At 35.6% G+C, this 24,352-nt stretch overlaps 1 protein-coding gene across 4 annotated transcripts in view; it reads right to left on the minus strand.

The window, feature by feature from the left end:
* The window catches only part of LOC132744956 (neuroglian-like), a 72,547-nt gene that overhangs the window by 33,850 nt on the left and 14,345 nt on the right, over window positions 1–24,352 (minus strand). For all 4 annotated transcript variants that reach the window (XM_060733760.1, XM_060733763.1, XM_060733761.1 and 1 more), the window contains exons 2-7: window positions 23,141–23,221; window positions 18,057–18,177; window positions 10,870–11,054; window positions 7,591–7,730; window positions 4,263–4,323; window positions 1,194–1,319 (exon numbers count right to left, since the gene is read on the minus strand). In XM_060733760.1, the coding sequence (XP_060589743.1) occupies window positions 1,194–1,319; window positions 4,263–4,323; window positions 7,591–7,730; window positions 10,870–11,054; window positions 18,057–18,177; window positions 23,141–23,213 (706 nt within the window). In that variant the 5' untranslated portion in view covers window positions 23,214–23,221. The remainder of the gene's footprint in view (window positions 1–1,193; window positions 1,320–4,262; window positions 4,324–7,590; window positions 7,731–10,869; window positions 11,055–18,056; window positions 18,178–23,140; window positions 23,222–24,352) is intronic.

A 24,352-nucleotide genomic window follows, 5' to 3' on the forward strand; every position in this document is an offset into this window, starting at 1 on the left:
CAATCCACGAATTTAAGATCCCACGAACTTTTATCCCAACAAATACTTCTTACCCAGTCTTTGTTCTATATATTACAAACATGCGTCGGCTCTTTTCCGACCGATATTTCGTGAAATGGATGTATATACAGACAGATAATCAGGTTAGTGACATATTAAATCCGTTTACAATATTTAAGAAACTTGAAAGAAAACTCGATTATATGTCCTCAATTTACTGTCACAAATGTCGCATATACGTACTTGATCGTTGTAGTCTACTAGGACTTGATTGTGTCAACAAGAATACTTGACATAATCGAGTAAATATGGGAACCCAGGCAGTGCAATAATTAGCGCTAATAAAAATTGTCAGTTTGCTCTTATTTATTAACAGGCAGTGCAATAATTAGCGCTAATAAAAATTGTCAGTTTGCTCTTATTTATTAAAAAAAAGTCTTTGATATTAATGTCGTAAGTACACAAAACTATAAAAAAAATACGATCGCTAAAACAGATTTATTGTACATTCTTTTGTCGTTTTAAATGATCCAGTTTATATGAATTTTAATCTGTATTTGTGCGAATGCTATTCCGTCAACATCAAAGACGCCACCGACTTTTACAAGGTATACAAGATCCACACATACTCGTGTTATTTACCGAGATTAATTTATATGCATGTAAATTTACACAGTCGCTGTGACGTTGCGTGTAGTTACTGTCAAATATGTTAAGACCAATTCAGGGTGTAAACTTTTAAACTCGCTGGTTAAAACCTGTCAGGTGTCGTATAAATTATGCGATGTTTACATCGGCGAATTACAGGGGCAGTGTGTATATCATGTCACATAAATGTGTTAATTGCAGTCAATTATCGGCAGTAACTGTGCTATATTAGTTACGCCCAGAGGCAAGGATTAAATTTATTGACAAGCGCTGTGTGACAAGTAAAGATATGTACATGTTGTAAGTAAAAATGTTCGGCGATTAAGTTTAAGATTATTTTGCATTAGGTTACTAAATTTTTTTTTTAACAAGAAAACGAAAATCCACGAATTTAAGAACCCACGAAAATGCCCTTTTTGATAAAACCACGAAATTTCATGCCCACGAATTTAAGTGAATTCGCAGTATCATGTTGGGGGGCAGGATCTGACCCCCAAGTGTCTGTGTCTTGCACAATAAATAATGTACCAAAAACATTTAATTACCATCATTCACAGTAAGTCGGATTGTCTGTGTATTACTAACTTCTATGAGTAAAACATTGTTGACTGTAGAACACCCATAGATATAACCATTGTCTGAAATTTCAGCCCACAGAAAATGAAGATTTCCTGAAATATAATATAAAATATAATAACAATTATTTTCTAATATTTTTTTTGCAGTTAAGAAAAATATACTGTATTCCTAGAAATGTTCGCAGATACATAGTTTGCGTTTTTCACAACGTCGGCGTTTTCGCGGATTTGTAGTAACCGCGAATTCCAAAATCATCAAGTCGCTACGGCCTAAATTACAGTTTATGGAGGCATGACCTTGCCTGTTGGGTACTTTTAATTCTTTTATTTTTTTGACAAGTCGCGCCTAAAGCGCTACGTTTCTTGATAGCTTTTCAATAATAATTGACATTTTTTCCAGGGTCCAAACAGGTATCTATAACATACAAATATAATTCTTCACACATTTCTATAGCACTTGTGTTTAAATATGTTTTATGTGTAAGTAGATTACAATGAATATTGTGCACATTTACGTCTTTATTTGGTTGAAGCTGGAAATGTTCGCAGATTTGTTATAAGTGACATATTCACGGCTATAAAGATTTGCGGAATCATGCCTACCGCGAAAAGCGCTAACTTAAAACGCGCGAAATCTTTTCTAGGAATACAGTATTGATATCTAATGAACGTGAAGGCTGGCGAGGCTCTAAACCACAGGCGCTAGACACACTATAAAACAAGAGGGCCATGATGGCCCTGAGGTCGCTCACCTGTATATAGGCCGCCCCCCCCCCGGGCCAATTTTTACCCAAGGGCTTTTATTTGAAGATAAGAAGATGTTTCATGCTAAACATCTAAGTTCTAGCTCATTGGGTTTTTTAAAAGAAGATTTTTTAAGTTTTTACTATATATATACACATATAGTTAAAAACAATGACACCCCTAGGGCAGGGCCAGTTTTGACCCCCGGGCTTTTATTTGAACAAACTTTGTAGATATTTACTTAAAGATGTTTCATGTATAATATCTAAACTCAAGCTATTTGGGTTTTTTCAAAGAAGATTTTTAAGTTTTTGCTATACACGTATAAGGAAAATCAATGACCCCCGGGGCGGGGCCAGTTTTGACCCCAGGGCTTTTATTTGAACATACTTGGTAGACACCCATTAGAACATGTTTCATGCTAAATATCTTAGCTCTAGCTCTTAGAGTTCTTTAAAAGAAGATTTTTTAAGTTTTTACTCATAATATGCATATAGGGAAAATCAATGACCCCTGGGGCGGGGCCAGTTTTGACCCCAGGGCTTTTATTTGAACAAACTTGGAAGACACTCATTAGAAGATGTTTCATGCTAAATATCTTAGCTCTAGCTCTTTGGGTTCTTTAAAAGAAGATTTTTTAAGTTTTTACTATATGCACATAGGGAAAATCTATGACCCCCTGGGACGGGGCCAATTTTGACCCCAGGGCTTTTATTTGAACAAACTTGGTAGACATTCACTAGAAGATGTTTCATGCCAAATATCTAAGCTCTAGCTCTTACGGTTCTTTAAAAGAAGATGTTTAATTTTTTACTATATGCATAAAGGGAAAATCAATGACCCCCCGGGGCGGGGCCAATTTTGACCCCAGGGCTTTTATTTGAACAAACTTGGTAGACACTTACTAGAAGATGTTTCATGCCAAATATCTTAGCTCTAGCTCTTTGGGTTCTTTAAAAGAAGATTTTTTAACTTTTTACTATATGCATATAGGGAAAATCTATGACCCCCTGAGGCAGGGCCAATTTTGACCTCAGGGCTTTTATTTGAACAAACTTGGTAGACACTCATTAGAAGATGTTTCATGCTAAATGTCTTATCTCTAGCTCTTTGGGTTCTTTAAAAGAAGATTTTTAAGTTTTTACTATATGCATATAGGGAAAATCAATGACCCCCTGGGGCGGGCCAATTTTGACCCCAGTGCTTTTATTTGAACAAGCTTGGAAGACATTCACTAGAAGATGGTTCATGCCAAATATCTAAGCTCTAGCTTTTACAGTTCTTTAAAAGAAGATTTTTTAAGTTTTTACTATATGCATATAGGGAAAATCAATGACCCCCCGGGCCGGGGCCAATTTTGACCCAAGGGCTTTTATTTGAACAAACTTGGTAGACACTCATTAGAAGATGTTTCATGCCAAATATCTTAGCTCTAGCTCTTTGGGTTCTTTAAAAGAAGATTTTTTAAGTTTTTACTATATGCATATAGGGAAAATCAATGACCCCCTGGGGCGGGGCCAATTTTGACCCTAGGGCTTTTATTTGAACAAACTTGGTAGACACTCATTAGAAGATGTTTCATGCCAAATATCTAAGCTCTAGCTCTAACGGTTCTTTAAAAGAAGATATTTAAAGATTTTTCTTTCGGTTGCCATGGCAACCAGAGTTCTGCATGAAATGGAATTCTTTGAACAATCTTGATAGAGCTTCTTACAAAGAGTATTCCTGCCAAGTTTCATTAACATTGGCCTTGCGGTATCATAGAAGATGTCCTTAGAATATTTAAAATGTGGACGGACGACAGACGACGGACGCCATTTGGTTGGCCATCCTAAAAGCTCACCTGCACTTTGTGCAAGGTGAGCTAAAAAACAAAAAACGTGTTAACACCTGTGTTCTAAACAGGTGGCAACTTCTCATCATTTACAGTCAAAGCAAAGTATAGACTTCAACAAAAATCTGAAAGCATTCTGCTTTTCTGTAAGTGCTAGCAAAAAAAGCTTTGTCAGTCATGGTTAATTAGACAATTCCTTAAACGAATTAAAATCTTGAAACTTGTCTATTAATGTAAAAATCATCCAAGTCAAATGCTGCTAAACAGTAATGTCATATATCTGTACAAAATTAATATCAAAACATCCTATCAAAATTGCGGTTTGTATTATAACTTCCAAAACTGATATTCTGATCCCTTTAAGCTCGTAAAGTATGTGCCATTTGAAACTAAGCATCTCAATTGACAAGTTTTTCTATTTATAACAATTACAATAAGTTGGTGAAAATATACCCTACCTTTTTTATCAATAGCAAATCTTTCCGTTAATATAACTGGGTTTGCTACCAATTTTCCATTCTGAAAAACATCAGAGTTGAGCGATGATTTTGATTTTACAGAAATAAATATTTAAGTTATATCAACATTTGACAAGGTCCTAACAAAACTATAAGCATTATTGTAAAGCACATAAAGGACTGTCTAGCTTTACTGTACAGCTCATAAATATTTTGTCTTTCTAGCTTTACTGTACATCTCATAAAGCACTTTCTAGCTAAACTGTAAAGCTCATATAGGACTTTCTAGCTTACATGTAAAGCTCATATAGGACTTTCTAGTTTAACTGTAAAGCTCATATAGGACTTTCTAGCTTAACTGTAAAGTTCCTAAAGGACTCTCTAGATTAACTGTAAAGATCATATAGGATTTTCTAGCTTAACTGTAAAGCTCAAATAGGACTTTCTAGCTTACATGTAAAACTCATATAGGACTTCTAGCTTAACTGTAAAGCTCATATAGGACTTTCTAGCTTAAATGTAAAGCTCATATAGGACTTTCTAGCTTAACTGTAAAGCTCATATAGGACTTTCTAGCTTAAATGTAAAGCTCATATAGGACTTTCTAGCTTAACTGTAAAGCTCATATAGGACTTTCTAGCTTAAATGTAAAGCTCATTTAGGATTTTCTAGCTTCATTGTAAAGCTCATATAATACTTACTAGCTTTAACTTTAAGGTCATATAGGACTTTCTAGCTAAACCAAAGCTCATATATGACTATTTAGTTTTACCTAAAAGCTCATATTTGACTTTCTAGCTTTACTGTAAAGCTCATATAAGACTATCTAGCTTTAAACTCATATAAGACTATTTAGCTTTACTAAAGGCTCATATAGGACTTTCTAGCTTAAATGTAAATCTCATATAAGACTTTCCTGCTTAACTGTAAAGCTCATATAGGACTTTCTAGCTTTATGTTATCTCATATTAGACTTTCTAGCTTAACTGTTAAGCTCATATAGGACTTTCAAGCTTAAATGTAAGCTCATATAGGACTTCCTAGCTTGACTGTGAAACTCATAATATTATAGGACTTTCTAGCTTTACTGTAAAGCTCATATAGGACTTTCTAGCTAACTGTTAAGCTCATGTAGGACTTTCTAGCTTAACTGAAAAGCTCATATAGGACTTTCTAGCTTAATAGTAAAGCTCTTATAGGATTTTCTAGCTTAACGTTAAACTCATAAAGGACTTAGCTTTACTGTAAAGCTTATGAAGGACTTTCTTGCTTTACTTTAAACTCATATAGGACTTTCTAGCTTTACTTTCGTCATGTGATCAGGTTATTATGCAGGACTTCTGACCCAGTGAACAAACAATTAATAAGGGTTATCAGTTATCTAGTATCTACTGGTCATAAATATGTAATAATAATTGTGACCCCATAGGTTGTGTGAAGCAATTTAAGTTATTACAAATCTTATCAAATAATATATGCATAAATTTTATGAATCATGTAGGCCTCATTAATGACAGCCAAGTTGTTATATTACATAAGACCTTCAAATGTGTATACCAAAAGCATTTTTAGTTTAATATAAAAATATCAACCAAGGCAACTTGAGTTGTTGAGTTATTGGTCAGAAACCGTCATTAAGTACAAGGTCAAGATGACATTGACCCCTTGACCCCAAAATCAATAGAGGTCATCTACTGGTCATGAATGACAAATCATCATACCAAGTTTGAAGTTCCTAGGCCTATGCATTCTTTAGTTATTGATCGCAAACCATTTTTACCTACAAGGTCAATGTGACATTGACCTTGGACCCCATCAATAGGGTCATCTGCTGGCCATGACCAATCATCATACCAAGTTTGAAGTTTCTAGGCCTAAGCGTTCTATCGTTATTGATTGGAAACCGTTTTTACCTACAAGGTATATGTGATCTTGACCTTTGACACCTTGACCCAAAAATCAATAGGAGTCATCTGCTGGTCATGACCAATCATCATACCAAGTTTGAAATTTCTAGGCCTAAGCGTTCTTTAGTTATTGATCGCAAACCGTTTTTACCTACAAGGTCAATGTGACCTTGACCTTTGATCCCTTGACCCCAAAATCAAAAGGGGTCATCTGCTGGCCATTACCAATCATCATACCAAGTTTGAAGTTTCTAGGCCTAAGCGTTCTATCTTTATTGATAGGAAACCGTTTTTACTTACAAGGTCAATGTGACCTTGACCTTTGACCCCTTGATCCCAAAATCAATAGGGGTCATCTGCTGGTCATGACCAAACACCATACCAAGTTTGAAGTTCCTAGGCCTAAGCATTCTTTACTTATTGATCGGAAACCGTTTTTACCTAAGAGGTCAATATGACCTTGACCTTTGACCCCTTGACCCTAAAATCAATAGGGGTCATCTACTGATCATGACCAATCACCATACCAAGTTTGAAGTTCCTAGGCCTAAGGGTTCTTTAGTTATTGATGGGAAACAGTTTTTACCTACAAGGTCAATGTGACCTTGACCTTTGACCCCTTGACCTCAAAATCAATACGGGTCATCTGCTGGTCATGACCAATCACCATATCAAGTTTGAAGTTCCTAGGCCTAAGGGTTCTTTAGTTATTGATCGGAAACCGTTTTTACCTAAGAGGTCAATGTGACCTTGACATTTGACCCCTTGACCCTAAAGTCAATAGGGGTCATCCACTGATCATGACCAATCACCATATCAAGTTTGAAGTCCCTAGGCCTAAGGGTTCTTTAGTTATTGGTCGCAAACCGTTTTTACCTACAAGGTCAATGTGACCTTGACCTTTGACCCATTGACCCCAAAATCAATAAGGGTCATCTGCTGGTCATGACCAATCACCATATCAAGTTTGAAGCTCCTAGGCCTAAGGGTTCTTTAGTTATTGATCGGAAACCATTTTTACCTAAGAGGTCAATATGACCTTGACCTTTGACTCCTTGACCCTAAAATCAATAGGGGTCATCTACTGATCATAAACAATCACCATATCAAGTTTGAAGTCCCTAGGCCTAAGGGTTCTTTAGTTATTGATCGGAAACCGTTTTTACCTTCAAGGTCAATGTGACCTTGACCTTTGACCCCAAAATCAATAGGAGTCATCTCCTGGTCATGACCAATCACCATATCAAGTTTGAAGTTCCTAGGCCTAAGGGTTATTTAGTTATTGATCGGAAACCATTTGGTCTACGGACCGACAAAGCAATATTCCCCCTCTTCTTCGAAGTGGGGGCATAATAAGATTTTTCTGTTTTATTTTTCCATTTGTAAACATTATTTTAACAAAAATATAAAATAATAATTACCGTTAAAACTCCTTTCTGCCAGCCAAACTGCCACTGGGGAACACTATAGGGAACATCTTTACATTCCAACTTAAAGTATTTTGAAACATCCGCCTCTAAATCTGTTGTTGACACCCCTGTTCCTTTAAACGTATTGGCAACTGAACAAAAATAGAATTAAATATGATTTTATTTAACAACATGTACTGAGAAAACTACAAATTGACAGAAAATTGCATGTGTGAACAAGAGGGCCAAGATGGCCTTAAATCATTCACCTGAGTCAGAATACTTGTTTATTTGGGTTTTTAAAAGATCTTGTTTTCAATCACACCCTGGGAGAGGCCAACATTAACCCCAAGGCTTCTTTTTAACAAGAATTTGTAACAGAATTATCAACGTCTCCTGCCTCAGGGAAGTTTTATATGAAGCATAAAATGGTGCTATTTCGAAAGATTGAGGTATAGATCTCAGGACTTTCAGCCCAAAATTATGATCAATGCTAGATCTGCAAATGCAACAATAAATTTATTAAAGAAATTAAATGAAAAACGGAATTTGAAAATCTATCATGTTAAGCTTTAACCTCTAAGTGTGACATTGACCTTGGAGGTAGGGGTGCGGGTGTTGTGCATGACATATTGTCTTATTATTGTAACTATTTGTGCCAAGTATTTTCAAAATCCCTTGAACTATGAAGAAGTTAGAGAACAGACTATAACAGACTATGTTAATTTTTGACCTCTAAGTGTGACCTTGACCTTGGAGGTAGGGATGCAGGTGTTGCACATGACACATCATCTTATTATAGTGACTATTTGTGCCAAGTATTTTCAAAATCCTTTGATCTATGAAATGGTTATGGACTGGACACAAATTATAACCTTTAAAAGACTATGTTAATCTTTGAACTCATATTGTGATCTTGACCTTGGAGGTAGGTGACTGGTTAATGCACATGACACATCATCTCATTATTGAGACAATTGTGGCAAGTATTTACAAAATCCCTTCAAAATTAAGAAAGTTATGGACCGGACACGACATATACCCTCAAACAGACAATGTTGACCTTGAATGTGCAGCAAAGCAGAATGTGCCTATGATGTGCACAAATAAGGATGTTACTGATCACTCCTGTAAAGTTTGATTGAAATCCCATCAGTAGTTTGACCTGTGAAAGATTGACAACATTTTTCTATTTTTAGCTCTGGTGGCCATTTTGTGCAGCTAAACGTGCCGGTGATGTGCACAACCAGGGATGGTACCGATCACTCCTGTAAAGTTTGGTTGAAAACCCACCAGTAGTTTCACATGTGAAGGCCAGATAAGATTTTTTTTATTTTTAGCTCTGGCAGGGATCATTCTAGGGGGCGATTTCCGCGGTTTCTCGCAAAAATATCACCAAAATCTCAGAGAAATTTGTGAAATGAGAGAAAATCTCGCACGGCAATTTGAGCCGGAAAATGTCTAAACACAATCTAAGGAATGCTAAAATTACACAAAAATATGATGAAAAATTCACGATTCCCATCAAGAATTTAATTTCAAATTGTTTATTAATGAAATCGGTGTAAAAAACTCCAAAAAGTAGTCCAACACTAAGAATTATTTAGCCTAAAATAATTGCCGATCGGAGACCGCAAATTCACCGTACAGAAATACGGTATGATGGCTAACCTTTATCTATCTGTAAGTCGAGAATTTACACAAAACACTTTTAATTGATTTTAATAAAAAATTTTAGACACAGACTAACATAAAAATGGACATGTCAAAAATAAATCTACCGGTAAAATTTGTCTTCTAAATGTCACATCAACCACGGTAAATTTTGCCGTAAAGAACAAATTTAAAAATTTTGTTTTACGATTCCTGATGAAATAGCCTATAATAAATGTTCTTTTATTGAACAAAAATATTTAATTTTATATAATTGCAATCAGCAACAGCTAGAATTGTGAATGTTTCAGCGGAAAACAGACAAATATTCATTTGTCACATATTTTCGCGATGTCGTGATTAAAAAAAATTCTAAAAGGAAGCCGAGTGTTATTTAAAGGTGTTTTATAACACTAAAAATGATGTTTATGAATAAAAATTACTTTAGTTATTGTTTATATTTGTGGATTATAAGATATGGAGATATTTGTCATTATGTGTTAGGTATATTTTTTAATGGAGGGAGGTGTGTGAAGAGAATCATAAAGAAAACAAAATGAAAGGTTACAAAAATATTCTTCAAATCTCAACAATCACTTCTGTACAGTACAGTGTTGTCCATTAGGAACATTGACTGCAAATAATAGTTGTAGTAGATATCCATGTATAATTCTTTTATATTTCAGAATAAAGGTGTTATATTTATTTTTCACAATTAGAATTTTATTATGTTTAAAAAATCACAAAAGAAAAGGCATAGGATGTGTTAAAAAGTGAAAACAAAAATCACTGTAATAAACAGAGCTACATCTTCTTATATCCTCATTAGATAAACAATGTTTATATGTACAGTGATTTTTAAAAAGTTAGAAATTTCCATATTTTTAACCTCGCCCATCATGAAAATTATATCGCTCAAGAAAATCTAATTTCTCTCATCAAAATTTCTCAAATGAGAGAAAATCTCTCACTAAAAATCCTGACCAGGATGATCCCTGCTCTGGCGACCATCTTGTGAAACGAAGGGGAACCAGTCTGTGATGTACACAAGTACTGATCACTCCTGTAAAGTTTGGTTGAAATCCCCCTGTATTTTGACCTGTGAAGGCCGGACAAGATTTTTCTGTTTTTAGCTCTGGCGGCCATTTTGTGCAGCGAAGGGGTATGTGCCGGTGATGTGCACAACTAGGGATGGAACTGATCACTCCTGTAAAGTTTGGTTGAAATCCCACAAGTAGTTTGACCTGTGAAAGGCGGACAAGATTTTTCTATTTTAGCTCTGGTGGCCATTTTGTGCAGCAAAAGCGGAACATGCCGATGATGTGCACAACAAGGGATGGTACTGATCACTCCTGTAAAGTTTGGTTGAAATCCCACCAGTAGTTTCACCTGTGAAGGGCGGACAAGCTTAATGCTGACGGACGGACAGACAGAGAAGGCAAAAACAAAGTTTTTGGGAGACATAAAAATATAAACAGATACTATCATGGACAGAGATACCAAAGTCCTTAATAAATAAAATAGCCTTGCTGTCAAGCTAAAATTAGTGAATAAGAACTTTGCACATTATTGAAAATCAATATTTATCATAGAGTAAGATAAAAAGAAACTTGTGTTCAGGTGAGCAATGCTACCAACCTGTGGCTATGATTTTCAGGATTGGTGTCATAGCGGTACCATATTTATTGGAGGCAAAACATTGATAATCTCCTGTGTGTAATTCACCAAATAGAGGCCCTGTTGTAAGTGTCCCCGTCTCTTTGTCAAATGCAACTACTCTAGCATCCGAAACAATTGCTGTCCCATTCACAGTCCAATAATATCTACAACAGAAAAAATAAAAATGAAAAGATTCAATTATATAAATACATGTATTTATTCCAAGTTCCAAATTTTCAAACTCCTCGCAGCGGTTACTTCCCCTGATCTGTACAGTAACCACTGCCACCACAAGTAAATTCGGTCGAATATAGCCGGATATATTTTTTTCACTTTTAATTTTAAAATAGAATACTTTATATCATTTTAGTTTTCTTTCGTTAAATAGTTATGCTTCATGTACAAGAAAGTAAAAAATTATACGTATAAAAATTATTTTGTAAACATAACGAAAGATATTTTCACTGTGACACCGTATGCATAGTAACAACCAGTAAACAATGGCAGAATATAAACAGTTATTGAACGATTGCACAAAAAGATTTGATCCGGCACTTGTTTTAAAGTGATAACAAATTGTGTGTCTTGAACTTATTTTGTCTGGTAAGGATGTAATTATAAATCTGCCAGTTTGATATGGGATCCTTGGCGTTCTGAAACTGGCCGCCATGTTTTTGTCACATGATACAACTATCATCACGTGATTTCAGTGGTGGCAGTGGTTAAAGTAGCAAAGCGTGACGTAACCGCTGTGAGGAGTTTGCCAAATTTTAGTACCATATTTTTTGCCTTTCCACAGCATCCAGAAATCTGCTCTAAGAGGAATACAAAACTTATGTACACTTTATCTTGAGAGGCCCATTATGCCGTAGGTTTTTGTCATTTTTACTTCTCAAAATAATTTTATCAATTTACCTGAACCATCTTTTGCTTCTGTTGCTCTTTGCAAGCAGCAGAGTTAAAGTGATTTAATATTTTGTATTGTCAGGTCATTAGCATGTTACATACACTACAGCCTCATTATATTGCTCATGTTGGGGGTCCAATGTCTCAACACCGCATTCTAACGAGGCTCTCATTAGAACGCTCATTGCGAAATTACCGCATTACCCCACCAACTGCATATATCTATAACACTGACGATTTTTACTTACTGTTCAATGAATATCAACATTATCTTTTTCTAAAACAATTCAATGATGTAAACATATATTCACAAATAATACTAATTATATTTAAAAGAAACAAAAAACTTTCGAAAGAAAAACATAAATCATGAATGTAGTGTAAACAGTTAGCCATTACTGTAATGGCGTTTGATTAATTAGGGGACACAACTAAAGCTTAAACAGTGTACAGTCCAGCTTTAGTTGTGTCCCCTACTTAATCAAACGCCAATTACTTCCTGTCACCGCCGTTCTATTTACAGTGCAGGATTTTAAATTGATTTTGGGCTTGTTTGGGTTATTTAATTCAGCGAGGTTTACATGTCACAGATATGTGTGTGAATTTTAGTTTATTTATACTCACCATCGGTTGCCCATATCACAGTTATGATATGAATTTGAAATTTTGGAAACAATTTGATGCCTGACTGTTGGACAGGTAAAACAACAAAAGAGCAGATAAACGCTCACCTGGGCATATTTTTCAATCCTTTGGCACTCATAAATTTCCTAATTACAATTGCTTATTCCACTTGAATGTCAAATTGAACAAGCGTTATAGCACGCTGTAAATCTATATCTACCTAAATTTTTTTTTTTTTTTCTGGGAGCCAAGGTCTATGGGCGCTATAATGAGATTGGCTTGATAACAAACAGCGATATATCAAGGCTACAATGTACTCTTAAACCTTTATTCAAAGGTTAAAGGGCCATCAGTGATGACATGTGTCGCCTCATAATAGCCAATTATTGCATGCTGCAGCTACTGTGAAGCTGGAAACCCAAAAAATCATTAACAGGGCAAAAGACCTTTTTTACAAAGGCAATAATCAGCTGAAAAACATTCAAGCGAAAACTTATGCAGTATGCACAAGTTCAATCCTCTAAAGTTTCACTGAAATTGCATAAGTGGTATAAGAGGAGTAGTCCGGGCAAACTTGAAAAACAAGACCCGGTTGAAACGGGTGATGCTCCCCAAATAGGTTTTGTACACATGAAGGTATACCTCTTATAGTGTCAGAGTTATGTCAGAGACAAAGTTCAAAGTGTAAAAACAACTGAAATGTTGCATGTGACACATCATCTCAATATGGTGATCATTTCTGTGAAATAGTTGTAAAATCCCACTTCAAATAACAAAGTTATGGGCTGGACACGATTTTGCTGCAAGGTCATGCTGTGACCTTGACTTTCAAGGTAGCAACCCAAATGTTGCATGCGACACTTCGTCTCAATATGGTGATAATTTCTGTGAAATACTTGTTAATCCGGCTTCAAATAATGAAGTTATGGGCCGGACACGAATAAGGGACATACGTACAACCCGGCGACTATACAGGGATTTTTTCCAGGATTATGGGAACATTACCCATACCCATGAAATTGGGATATTCAGCGGTGTTTTGTTAAAAATTGGGAAAAAATGCATGACTGAAATTTTGCAATGTTTAAATGAATGCAAACAATCACTGTCTAGGATGGCATCTTCACACATTTAAGCACTATTACAGTGAAGAAGCCCTCATTTTCAAAGATTTTAGAATTTTTATTCAATATTTTTATTTTGTAACTTTCAATTGGGAATTTTTTCCTGTGGATTGGGAAAATAATATACTATTTTCAATTGGGAATATGACCCAATAATGGCTATAAAATAAGCCAAAAATAATCCCTGCTATAATATTATGTTCCCCCAAAAATTTTCGCAGAGCATAATAAACAAGAGGGCCATGATGGCCCTGAGGTCGCTCACCTGTATATAGCCCCCCCACCAACCCCCTCCCCCCAACGTTGCAGGGCCAATTTAACCCAAGGGCTTTTATTTGCACAAACTTGGTAGACACCCATAAGAAGATGTTTCATGCTAAACATCTAAGCTCTAGCTCATTGGGCTCTTTAAAAGAAGATTTTTTTTAAGTTACACTATACACATATAGTTAAAAACAATGACACCCCTGGGGCCGGGCCAGTTTTGACCACAGGGCTTTTATTTGAACAAACTTTGTAGACACTTACTAGAAGATGTTTCATGCTTAATATCTAAACTCTAGCTATTTGGGGTTTTTCAAAGAAGATTTTAAGTTTTTGCTATACACATATAAAGAAAATCAATGACCCCCGGGGCGGGGCCAATTTTGACCCCAGGTCTTTTATTTGAACAAACTTGGTAGACACCTATTAGAACATGTTTGATGCTAAATATCTTAGCCATAGCTCTTTGAGTTCTTTAAAAGAAGATTTTTTTAAGTTTTTACTAATTATGCATATAGGGAAAATCAATGACCCCCGGGGCGGGGCCAGTTTTGACCCCAGGGCTTTTATTTGAACAAACTTGGTAGACACTTATTAGAACATGTTTCATGCTAAATATCTTAGCTCAAACTCTTTTGGTTCTTTAAAAAAAGATTTTTTAAGTTTTTACTATATGCATAAAGGGAAAATCAATGACCCCCCGGGGCGGGGCCAATTTTGACCCCAGGGCTTTTATTTGAACAAACTTGGTAAACACTTATTAGAACATGTTTCATGCTAAATATCTTAGCTCTAACTCTTTTGGTTCTTTAAAAGAAGATTTTTTAAGTTTTTACTATATGCATATAGGAAAAAAAAAATGACCCCCTGGGGCGGGGCTAATTTTGACCCCAGGGCTTTTATTTGAACAAACTTGGTAGAAACCTATTAGAACATGTTTGATGCTCAATATCTTAGCCATAGCTCTTTGGGTTCTTTAAAAGAAGATTTTTTAAGTTTTTACTATATGCATTTAGGGAAAATCAATGACCCCCCGGGGCGGGGCCAATTTTGACCCCAGGGCTTTTATTTGAACAAACTTGGTAGACACTAACTAGAAGATGTTTCATGCCAAATATCTAAGCTATAGCTCTTATGGTTTTTTAAAAGAAGATATTTAAAAAAATTTCTTTCGGTTGCCATGGCAACCAGAGTTCTGCGTGGAATTAAATTCTTTGAACAATTTTTAAAGGTGACCACCAAAGGAACATTCCTGTGGAGTTTGGATGAAATTGGCTTAGTGGTTTATGAGGAGATGTCATTTAAAGTAAAAGTTTACGGACGGACGGACGACGGACGGATGAACAGACGGACGCCGGACGAAAAGCGATCACAAAAGCTCACCCTGTCACTTTGTGACAGGTGAGCTAAAAATATGAGAGGGCCGTAACTCAGACAAAACAAGAGCGATCAGTAATCACATGTGTCGCCTCATGATGGCCAATTTCATGTTGGGACAAAGTTTGCGACAGGCGGACAGACAGACGGACAGTGCACAACTAGACTTGGTACTGATCATTCCTGTAAAGTTTGGATAAAATTGCACCAGTAGTTTATGAGGAGTAGTCCGGACAAGCTTTTGCGTATCTGGCAACACACAGAAACAAGAGGGCCATGATGGGCTCACCTGTATATAGGCCCACCCAACCCCCACCCCCCAACATTGCAGGGCCAATTTAACCCAAGGGCTTTTATTTGCACAAACTTGGTAGACACCCATAAGAAGATGTTTCATGCTAAACATCTAAGCTCTAGCTCATTGGGCTTTTTAAAAGAAGATTTTTTTAAAGTTTTTACTATACACATATAGTAAAAACAATGACACCCCTGGGGCCGGGCCAGTTTTGACCCCAGGGCTTTTATTTGAACAAACTTTGTAGACACTTACTAGAAGATGTTTCATGCTTAATATCTAAACTCTAGCTATTTGGGTTTTTTCAAAGAAGATTTTAAGTTTTTGCTATACACATATAAAGAAAATCAATGACCCCCGGGGCGGGGCCAATTTTGACCACAGGTCTTTTATTTGAACAAACTTTGTAGACACTCACTAAAAGATGTTTCATGCTTAATATCTTAACTCTAGCTATTTGGGTTTTTTCAAAGAAGATTTTTTAAGTTTTTGCTATACACATATAAGGAGAATCAATGACCCCCGGGGCGGTGCCAATTTTGACCCCAGGTGAAGTTTGGATGAATTTGGCTTAGTGGTTTATGAGGAGATGTCATTTAAAGTAAAAGTTTACAGACGGACGGACGACGGACGAAAAGCGATCACAAAAGCTCACTCTGTCACTTTGTGACAGGTGAGCTAAAAACACTTTTTTATCAAAGGGCCATAACTCGGCCAAAAATCATTCAACTGGAAAACCCGTGCAATATGGGCAAGGACTTGAGCTACAGATCAATCCTGTAAAGTTTCATTGAAATTGCTTTAGTGGTATAAGAGAAGTAGTCTGGACAAACTTTAAAAATAAAAATTATTAAAGGGCCATAACTCTGACAAAAATCATTGAACCGGAAAATGCTGATAATATGTACAACTACCCTTGGTACTGATCATTCCTGTAAAGTTTAGATGAAATTGCACCAGTAGTTTATGAGGAGAAGTCCGGACAAGCTTTTGTGTATCTGGCAACACACAGAAAAATACACTTTTTATCAAAGGGCCATAACTCAGCCAAAAATCATTCCACCGGAAAACCCTTGCAATGCGCAAGGACTTGAGCTACAGATCAATCCTGTAAAGTTTCATTGAAATTGCTTAAGTGGTATAAGAGAAGTAGTCCGGACAAACTTTAAAATTAAAAATTATTAAATAGAGGATATTTGTTTAGTTCAGTGTAAGATCGGAATATATTTCACCGAGTGAGCACCAAAAGGTATATTTCACGAGTGGCGCAGCCACGAGTGAAATATGAACTTTTGGTGTTCACAAGGTGAAATATATTTCAATCTTACACTAAACTAAACAAATTTTCTTTTTATTATATGCAAAGAAACGTTTTAAAAAGACATTTAACCTAAAACTGAATGAAAAGCGCGCCAAATAATAATACAACGTGACGTCGTTTACGACGTCACATCATTAAGTTGGTACCCAGTACTGTGCACGCTGGTATTTCACTGAAACAACGTAAGGGGCTTAAATTCAAAACAGTGAAATTATCAAAGTGGTAATTTCACTGTTTCAAACAGTGAAATTACCAGTTTTATATCACTGATATATTTCTATAAACCACCGAAAAGCATGTAATAAAGGGCCATAACTCTGCCAAAAATCATTGAACCGGACAATGCTGACAATATGCACAACTAGACTTGGTACTGATCACTCCTGTAAAGTTTGGATGAAATTGCACCAGTAGTTTATGAGGAGTAGTCCGGACAAGTTTTGTGACAGACAGACGGACAGACAGACGGACAGACAGACGACGGAGAAGTGATCCCTATATGTCGCCACTACTCCGTAGAGGCGACACAAAAATCATTGAAACGGAAAATGCTGATGATATGCATAACTAGACTTGGTACTGACAATTCCCGTAAAGTTTGGATGAAATTGCACCAGTAGTTTAACAAGAGTCTCCAGTCCAGACAAGTTTTGTCACAGACAGACGACAGAGAAGTGACCCTATATGTTGCCACTTATCCGTAGAGGCAACATAAAAATCATGTTTGAGTGTTTTTAAAGAAGAAAAAATGTATTCATGTCTAAGGAATAATGTGCCTTTAAGCAAAACCACAGCCAAATTTCCCAATTTTAAGAGCTGCTGTTAAATTTCCCTAATTTGAACAATAAAATGTCAAATTTCTGTAATTCAAACAAGATAATGTCAATTTTTCTAATTTTGTGCAAACCATTGCCAAAGTTCCAGATTTTAAGCAAGATGTTACCAAATTTCCTAATTTGACCAAAACGTCAAATTTCCCAATCTTGATGGTATGGCTTATCTTCCTAAAACACTGCAAGAACAAAAGCTGTTGGTAGGGCAATGTGCTCAACTACTCTCAGTGCCTGATAGTAAAACAAAAACCTGGATAATGTAAAATTTTCTACACTGGAAAAAACTCCATAATTCTGTCATTCAGTTATGAACTTTGGACAGTGACATATTATGTTCTCTAGCAAGAGTGCTTGAAGTTTCAAAAACGCAGCATAATAACAGAATTTTTCTGTAACAGTTAGATGGACAAAACTATACTTACTTTGCCTGAGGTATTGCTGTAGCCTGGCATTCAAATCTATTAGGACTTGCCTTTCTTACATACACTTTGGTCTGAGACCATTTATTTCCTTGTGGTACAGAAATCTGGGGTGGATGTCCATCTACAAATGTAAAAAATGCAGGTTCAGCCTATACAAAAAAAGTGTGTTTTTTTGTTATTGCTCTGTAAATGAATTGACAGGTCAGCATTGTTTGTAAAATATCAGTACTTTGTATCTGGTGTATCAAATATTGTTTATTGGAGCTAAAGAAAATTATATGTCATAAACAAATTCACAGTTTGCATAAAAAAAGTATCTGGAAATTTTTAACATGTATACTTCAATATAAGCAATTCATAAATTTCTAGCTTTAAGAATGCTTCACTAAATTCAAAACACTAAGAAAGTGTATTTTTACAATCTATAATTCAGCCTTGGGGTGGGGAATAGTTTTAACTTTGTGGGTATGGCTCCTTACTTCTGAGATAACTAATAAGATAAAGAATATTCCTATAAATAATATCAATAAGCAGTTGCCTGCAGTATCATCTGGCCATTATGCATGCCAATGCAGTCAAAGGGGTATAATTAAATAACAAATCCAAATAATAACTAGAAATGTGTCCACCACACTGTAATGTTTTGTCAATCTACTGACTCTAGGTCAAATCATTATGGGCTACACATGACACAAGTTGAAAACTAAAAATTTAACTAAGTCAATTACAAGTACTGAATTAATCTACAAGGTCCATACTACACATGCTGACCAACATTCTTGTATACTTTCAGGACTGCAGGTCAAATACTTTCTGAGCTATGCATGAACAAGTCTATAATTTATACTATAAAGTCAAGGACAATAACTCTAAACAAATCATCATTCCTGTAAATTCAAGCACTCAATAATTTTTTTGAATGGTTTTTACTAAGTCAAGGGTCATTACTCTACAAATACTCAATAAATCAAAAATCAAACCCCAGGTGCACAATGACATATGTGACCAATGTTTCTGTAACTCTGTTTCTGTGACTCTAGGTCAAATACTTTTTGAGATATACACAACACAAGTTGAAAATTGCAAGTTGAAATATTGAATAAATCCACAACTGAAACCCCTGGTGCACAAATACACAAGTCATGCTTACCTCGATCCTATAGTTTCATGACTGTAGTTTAGCTATGTGCGACACAAATTGAAAATTTGTAATTTTTGCTAAATCAAGGGCCATAACTCTGACAAAACACAATAAATCCACAAAAGAAACCCCAGGTGCACAACTACACACCCTGAGCAACATTCCTGAAAAGTTTCATTATCTAGGTCATATACTTTTGAGCTACATGAACACAAGTTGAAAATTGCAAATTTTACTGTCATGGGCAATTTTTCTACAAATACTGAATAAATCCACATGCAAACACCCAGGTGCACAACTGCATAATTATGCTTATCAACATTCCTGTAAAGTTTCATGACTATAGGTCAAATACTTTTTGGGCTACATGCAACACAAGTTGAAAATTGTAAAGTTTTACAAAGTCAAGGGCCATAACTCTGACAAAACAGAATGAAGCCAAAAGCGAAACCTTAGGTAACAACTTTACATGCAGAGCAACATTCCTGCAAAGTTTCATGACCCTAGGTCAAACACTTTCGGGCTACATGCCATGCAAGTTGAAAATTGCAAATTTTTGCAATGTCAAGGGCAATTTTTCAACATCTACTGAATAAATCCACATGCAAACACCCAGGTGCACAACTACAAATGCTAATCAACATTCCTGTAAAGTTTCATGACTAAAGGCAGGTTAAATGCATTTTGAGCAATGTGTGGCATAAGTTGAAAATTGTAAATTTTACTAAGTCAAGTGCCCTAACTCTGACAAAACAGAATGAATCCAAAAGCAAAACCCCAGGGACCCAACTTCACATATTGAGCAACATTCCTGTAAAATTTCTTGACCCTAGGTCAAATACTTTTTGAGCTATATGCAACACAAGTTGAAAATTGCATTTTTTTTACATTTTTACATAGAAAGCTTGAATTATTAAAAGTTAGAAGCTGCTTAGGGTAACGAATCATGGCCACCCGTGGATATATTATTTATTCACTCTCACATGATATTGATTATTGTAGAAAGACATTAATCAATTCTCCAGCAAGCCCTTGAAACAAAAAACTTAATTCAATTTTAAAATCGATTCAAAATAGATAATCCGAATGATGAAAGATTTGGTTTTCCTGAAAGCAAATTATATACATGAAAGAGAGAGAGAGAGACGCTGTGGCCTCAAGTGTCATAATCTGCACCAAATATTTTTGTAGTTGTAAGCACATTTTAGAAACTAATGAGCCTCAGATTGATAGTGTTGATGAAAAATTTCATTGAGTCCATTCCTTCATGAAATAAATTGTATGAATTTTTTAAAATTGTATGAATTTTTCTTTCACAATCTGGGTGTTTTTTTTCCCCATCATAGCCGCACTGTCAACAGACCAATGCTATTTGATTTTCAAATACCTGCTTTGATTTAATTTCCATTTGATTATTGTAGTTTATCCATAACATCTTATTGAATTCAAAAGAATCTCTCTTAATTAACTTCAAAGCTTATTAATGAGAATGATTGATAATGTTGGGCATATGACTTATTCAGCTAGACCAGGACTTTTCCTAGCCATTAGGAATAAGCACCTAAGCCATAGCGGGAAATTTTGCGTCATAAAATTGCTTATTAAAATAATTTGAAAAAAAAATTTGGTACCTATTGAAACTACCTTATGACACTGGAATGAAATTTGTCAGTTTGAATATCAGGAATTTCAGTTTGACTGGGTATCTTTTTTTCTTAAATAAGATTGGGTAAAAACTAGAACTATCACTAAATGTGATTAATACCCCCACAAGTCTGCTTCGGAAATGAGGATGTTACTAGTAACAGAATACCTTTTAAAAGAATTGAAACATAGAGTTATGGTTGTGGGAAATTAAAGATAATTGTTGTTCATATATGTTGCATTTCCTTTGAATGTGGTTGGCCATTGATGAAGTTTAATTGAATTACTCTGTAATAAGTCCAGAAAGACAAAGAAAAAGAACAAAGGGCAATAACTCTATAAATACTGAAGATAGAGTAATAGTTCTTGTGCACTGCACTTCCTCTTATTGTGCTTGACCATTGTATGAAGTTGTTTTGAATTCCAACCAGTATGTTTTAAGTTATGCACCGGACAAGGAAAAGTATCAAAGGGCAGTAACTCTGTATTTTGTCAAAATGGAGTTATGGCTCTTGTGCACTGCACTTCCTTTTAATGTCCTTGACAACTGTATGAAGTTGTACTGAATTCCAAACAGTAGTTTTCAAGTTATGCTCTGGACAAGGAAAAGTAACAAAGGGCAATAACTCTGTAATTAGTCAAGATGGAGTTATGGTTCTTGTGAGCTGCACTTCCCCTTATTGTGCTTGACCATTGTATGAAGTTGTTTTGAATTCCAACCAGTAGTTTTCAAGTCATGCTGTGGACAAGGAAAAGTAACAAAGGGCAGTAACTCTGTAATAAGTCAAGATGGAGTTATGGTTCATATGCACAGCACTTCCTCTCAATGTGCGTGACCATTGTATGAAGTTATAATGAATTCCAACAATAAGTCTTCAAGTTATGGTCCGGACAAAAGAAAGCAATGGAAAAGAAACAAAGGGCAATAACTCTGTAATTAGTCAAGATGGAGTTATGGTTCTTGGGCACTGCACTTCCCCTTATTGTGCTTGACCATTGTATGAAGTTGTTTTGAATTCCAACCAGTAGTTTTAAAGTTATGCTCTGGACAAGGAAAAGAAACAAAGGGCAGTAACTCTGTAATAAATCAAGATGGAGTTATGGTTCTTGTGCACTGCACTTCCTCTCAATGTGCTGGACCATTGTATGAAGTTAAAATGAATTCCAACAATTAGTCTTCAAGTTATGGTACGGACAAAAGAAAGCAATGGAAAAGTAATAAAGGGCAATAACTCTTTAATTACTTTAGATAGAGTTATGGTTCTTATGCACTGCACTTCCTCTCAATGTGCTTGACCATTGTATGTAGTTATATTGAATTCCAACCATTAGTCTTCAAGTTATGGTCCGGACAAAAAAAGAAGGCAATGGAAAAGCAACAAAGGGCAATAACTCTGTAATTACTTTGGATAGAGTTATGGTTCTTGTGCACTGCACTTCCCCTTATTGTGTTTGACAATTGTATGAAGTTGTTTTGAATTCCAACCAGTAGTTTTCAAGTTATGCCACGGACAAGGAAAAGTAACAAAGGGCAATAACTCTATAATTAGTCAAGATAGAGTTATGTTTCTTACGCACTGCACTTCCTCTCAATGTGCTTGACCATTGTATGTAGTTATATTGAATTCCAACAATTAGTCTTCAAGTTATGCTCCGGACAAGGAAAATGCTACGGACAAAAAAAAAGCAATGGAAAAACAACAAAGGGCAATAACTCTGTAATTACTTTAGATAGAGTTATGGTTCTTGTGCACTGCACTTCCCCTTATTGTGTTTGACAATTGTATGAAGTTGTTTTGAATTCCAACCAGTAGTTTTCAAGTTATGCCCCGGACAAGGAAAAGTAACAAAGGGCAATAACTCTGTAATTAGTCAAGATAGAGTTATGGTTCTTGTGCACTGCACTTCCTCTCAATGTGCTTGACCATTGTATGTAGTTATATTGAATTCCAACTATTAGTTTTCAAGTTATGCTCCGGACAAGGAAAATGCAACGGACGTCTGGACCGACCGACCGACCGACCGACCGACCGCCCGACCGACCAACCGACCGACCGACCACCGAGTGACTCCTATATACCCCCCCAAACTTCGTTTTTGGGGGTATAATAAGCATACAGGTTTTTGCCATTTGGAATGGGTCTGGTAATCTGACCCACGGTGACACTGGGAAAAGGCATGTGTAAATCCCTTACTAAGGTGCAATCTTGCAAATCTAAGTTCGACTTTTAAAAATTTTATGTGACCCCTGAGTTTAAGAATCTATCGAAACATCCTATGTATTATAATGATAACTTACCTCGCGCCTTCACTTGCGCTATATACACTATACAGCAAACAGCAGTAAGTATCCTCATTTTCAATTTTACCATAAACAATTCTGAAATGACAACAATAAAAACAGCTATTTATACAATATACATTTGTCACCTTTAATTTGAACAACTTCCAAAAAATTGAGGGAAAAAAATCAGGAAACTTCATTGACATTATATAAAAGAAGACCATATCCACACTCTGTATTTCATTCAATAGTTGTATCAATGAGTAGCAGGTAGGTTAGGTATGTTTGGGAACAGAGAGGTAATCTCTACTTGTAAAGGAAGACCTCTGGTGCCCTCAATGCATAAATTTATTAATCATAAGTGGGCACCTGAGTAAAACCACCAGCGTTTTGTTAGCAAGCTCGATAACTTCCTCATATGAATGAACACAGGGTGTGAATAGAATACAAGGCCTTAACTGGATTTGAACCCACAGCCATGAAGGGGCAAGTGGTATGAAATCAACAACCTTACCCACCACTCGGCCACAAACACCGAGTTAGCAGTATATTCATAGCAGTTCTGATTTTTTTTGTCCCGTTTGTTTATAATACAACAAATGTATTCTGTTTATTCACTGAATATTAAATCATTTACAAAGACATAGAAAACAAGCTCAGAAATCTGATATTTAAGCAGCCTTCAGAGACTTGGAGATATTTCAATTGATGACCTAGCAGATTAAAACAAACTTGAAATAGATCAATCAATCAATGCAACAAGCAAACCTTTATGACAATCTGCAATTTACTAAATAGTGTCCTTGTTTTGATCAATATATTCTGTCTGAATGAATAACATTGGCATATCTACCTGACAGGTATAGTATGACAGTTTTAAATATTTAAAATTTTAAAACTTACATAAAGTTTTGTAAAATTTGCACCTAGTATCATTAAATGATAGACATGTTATGTTGTACTTGGGTCAACACGAACATATTGACAAACATATTGACGGTCAGTAACTTTCTACAAAACATTGAGGTTATCAATACACTTACAATATTAAAGCTGCATGCCTCAAAATGTCAGAACCAAACTATTTTAAGAAAAAACCTGAGGAAATTGTTCTAAATTTGTCTAAAATCTTCAGAAAAGTAAAATGATTCAATTAATAATTTACATGTCATGTGCGATTTATATCACCATATTTCTACTTCTTGACTAACACAGCAAGGGCTATTT

This window comes from Ruditapes philippinarum, unplaced genomic scaffold (assembly GCF_026571515.1).
Source record: "Ruditapes philippinarum isolate M1 unplaced genomic scaffold, ASM2657151v2 ctg614_1_1_1_1, whole genome shotgun sequence".
Lineage (NCBI taxonomy): Eukaryota > Metazoa > Mollusca > Bivalvia > Venerida > Veneridae > Ruditapes > Ruditapes philippinarum.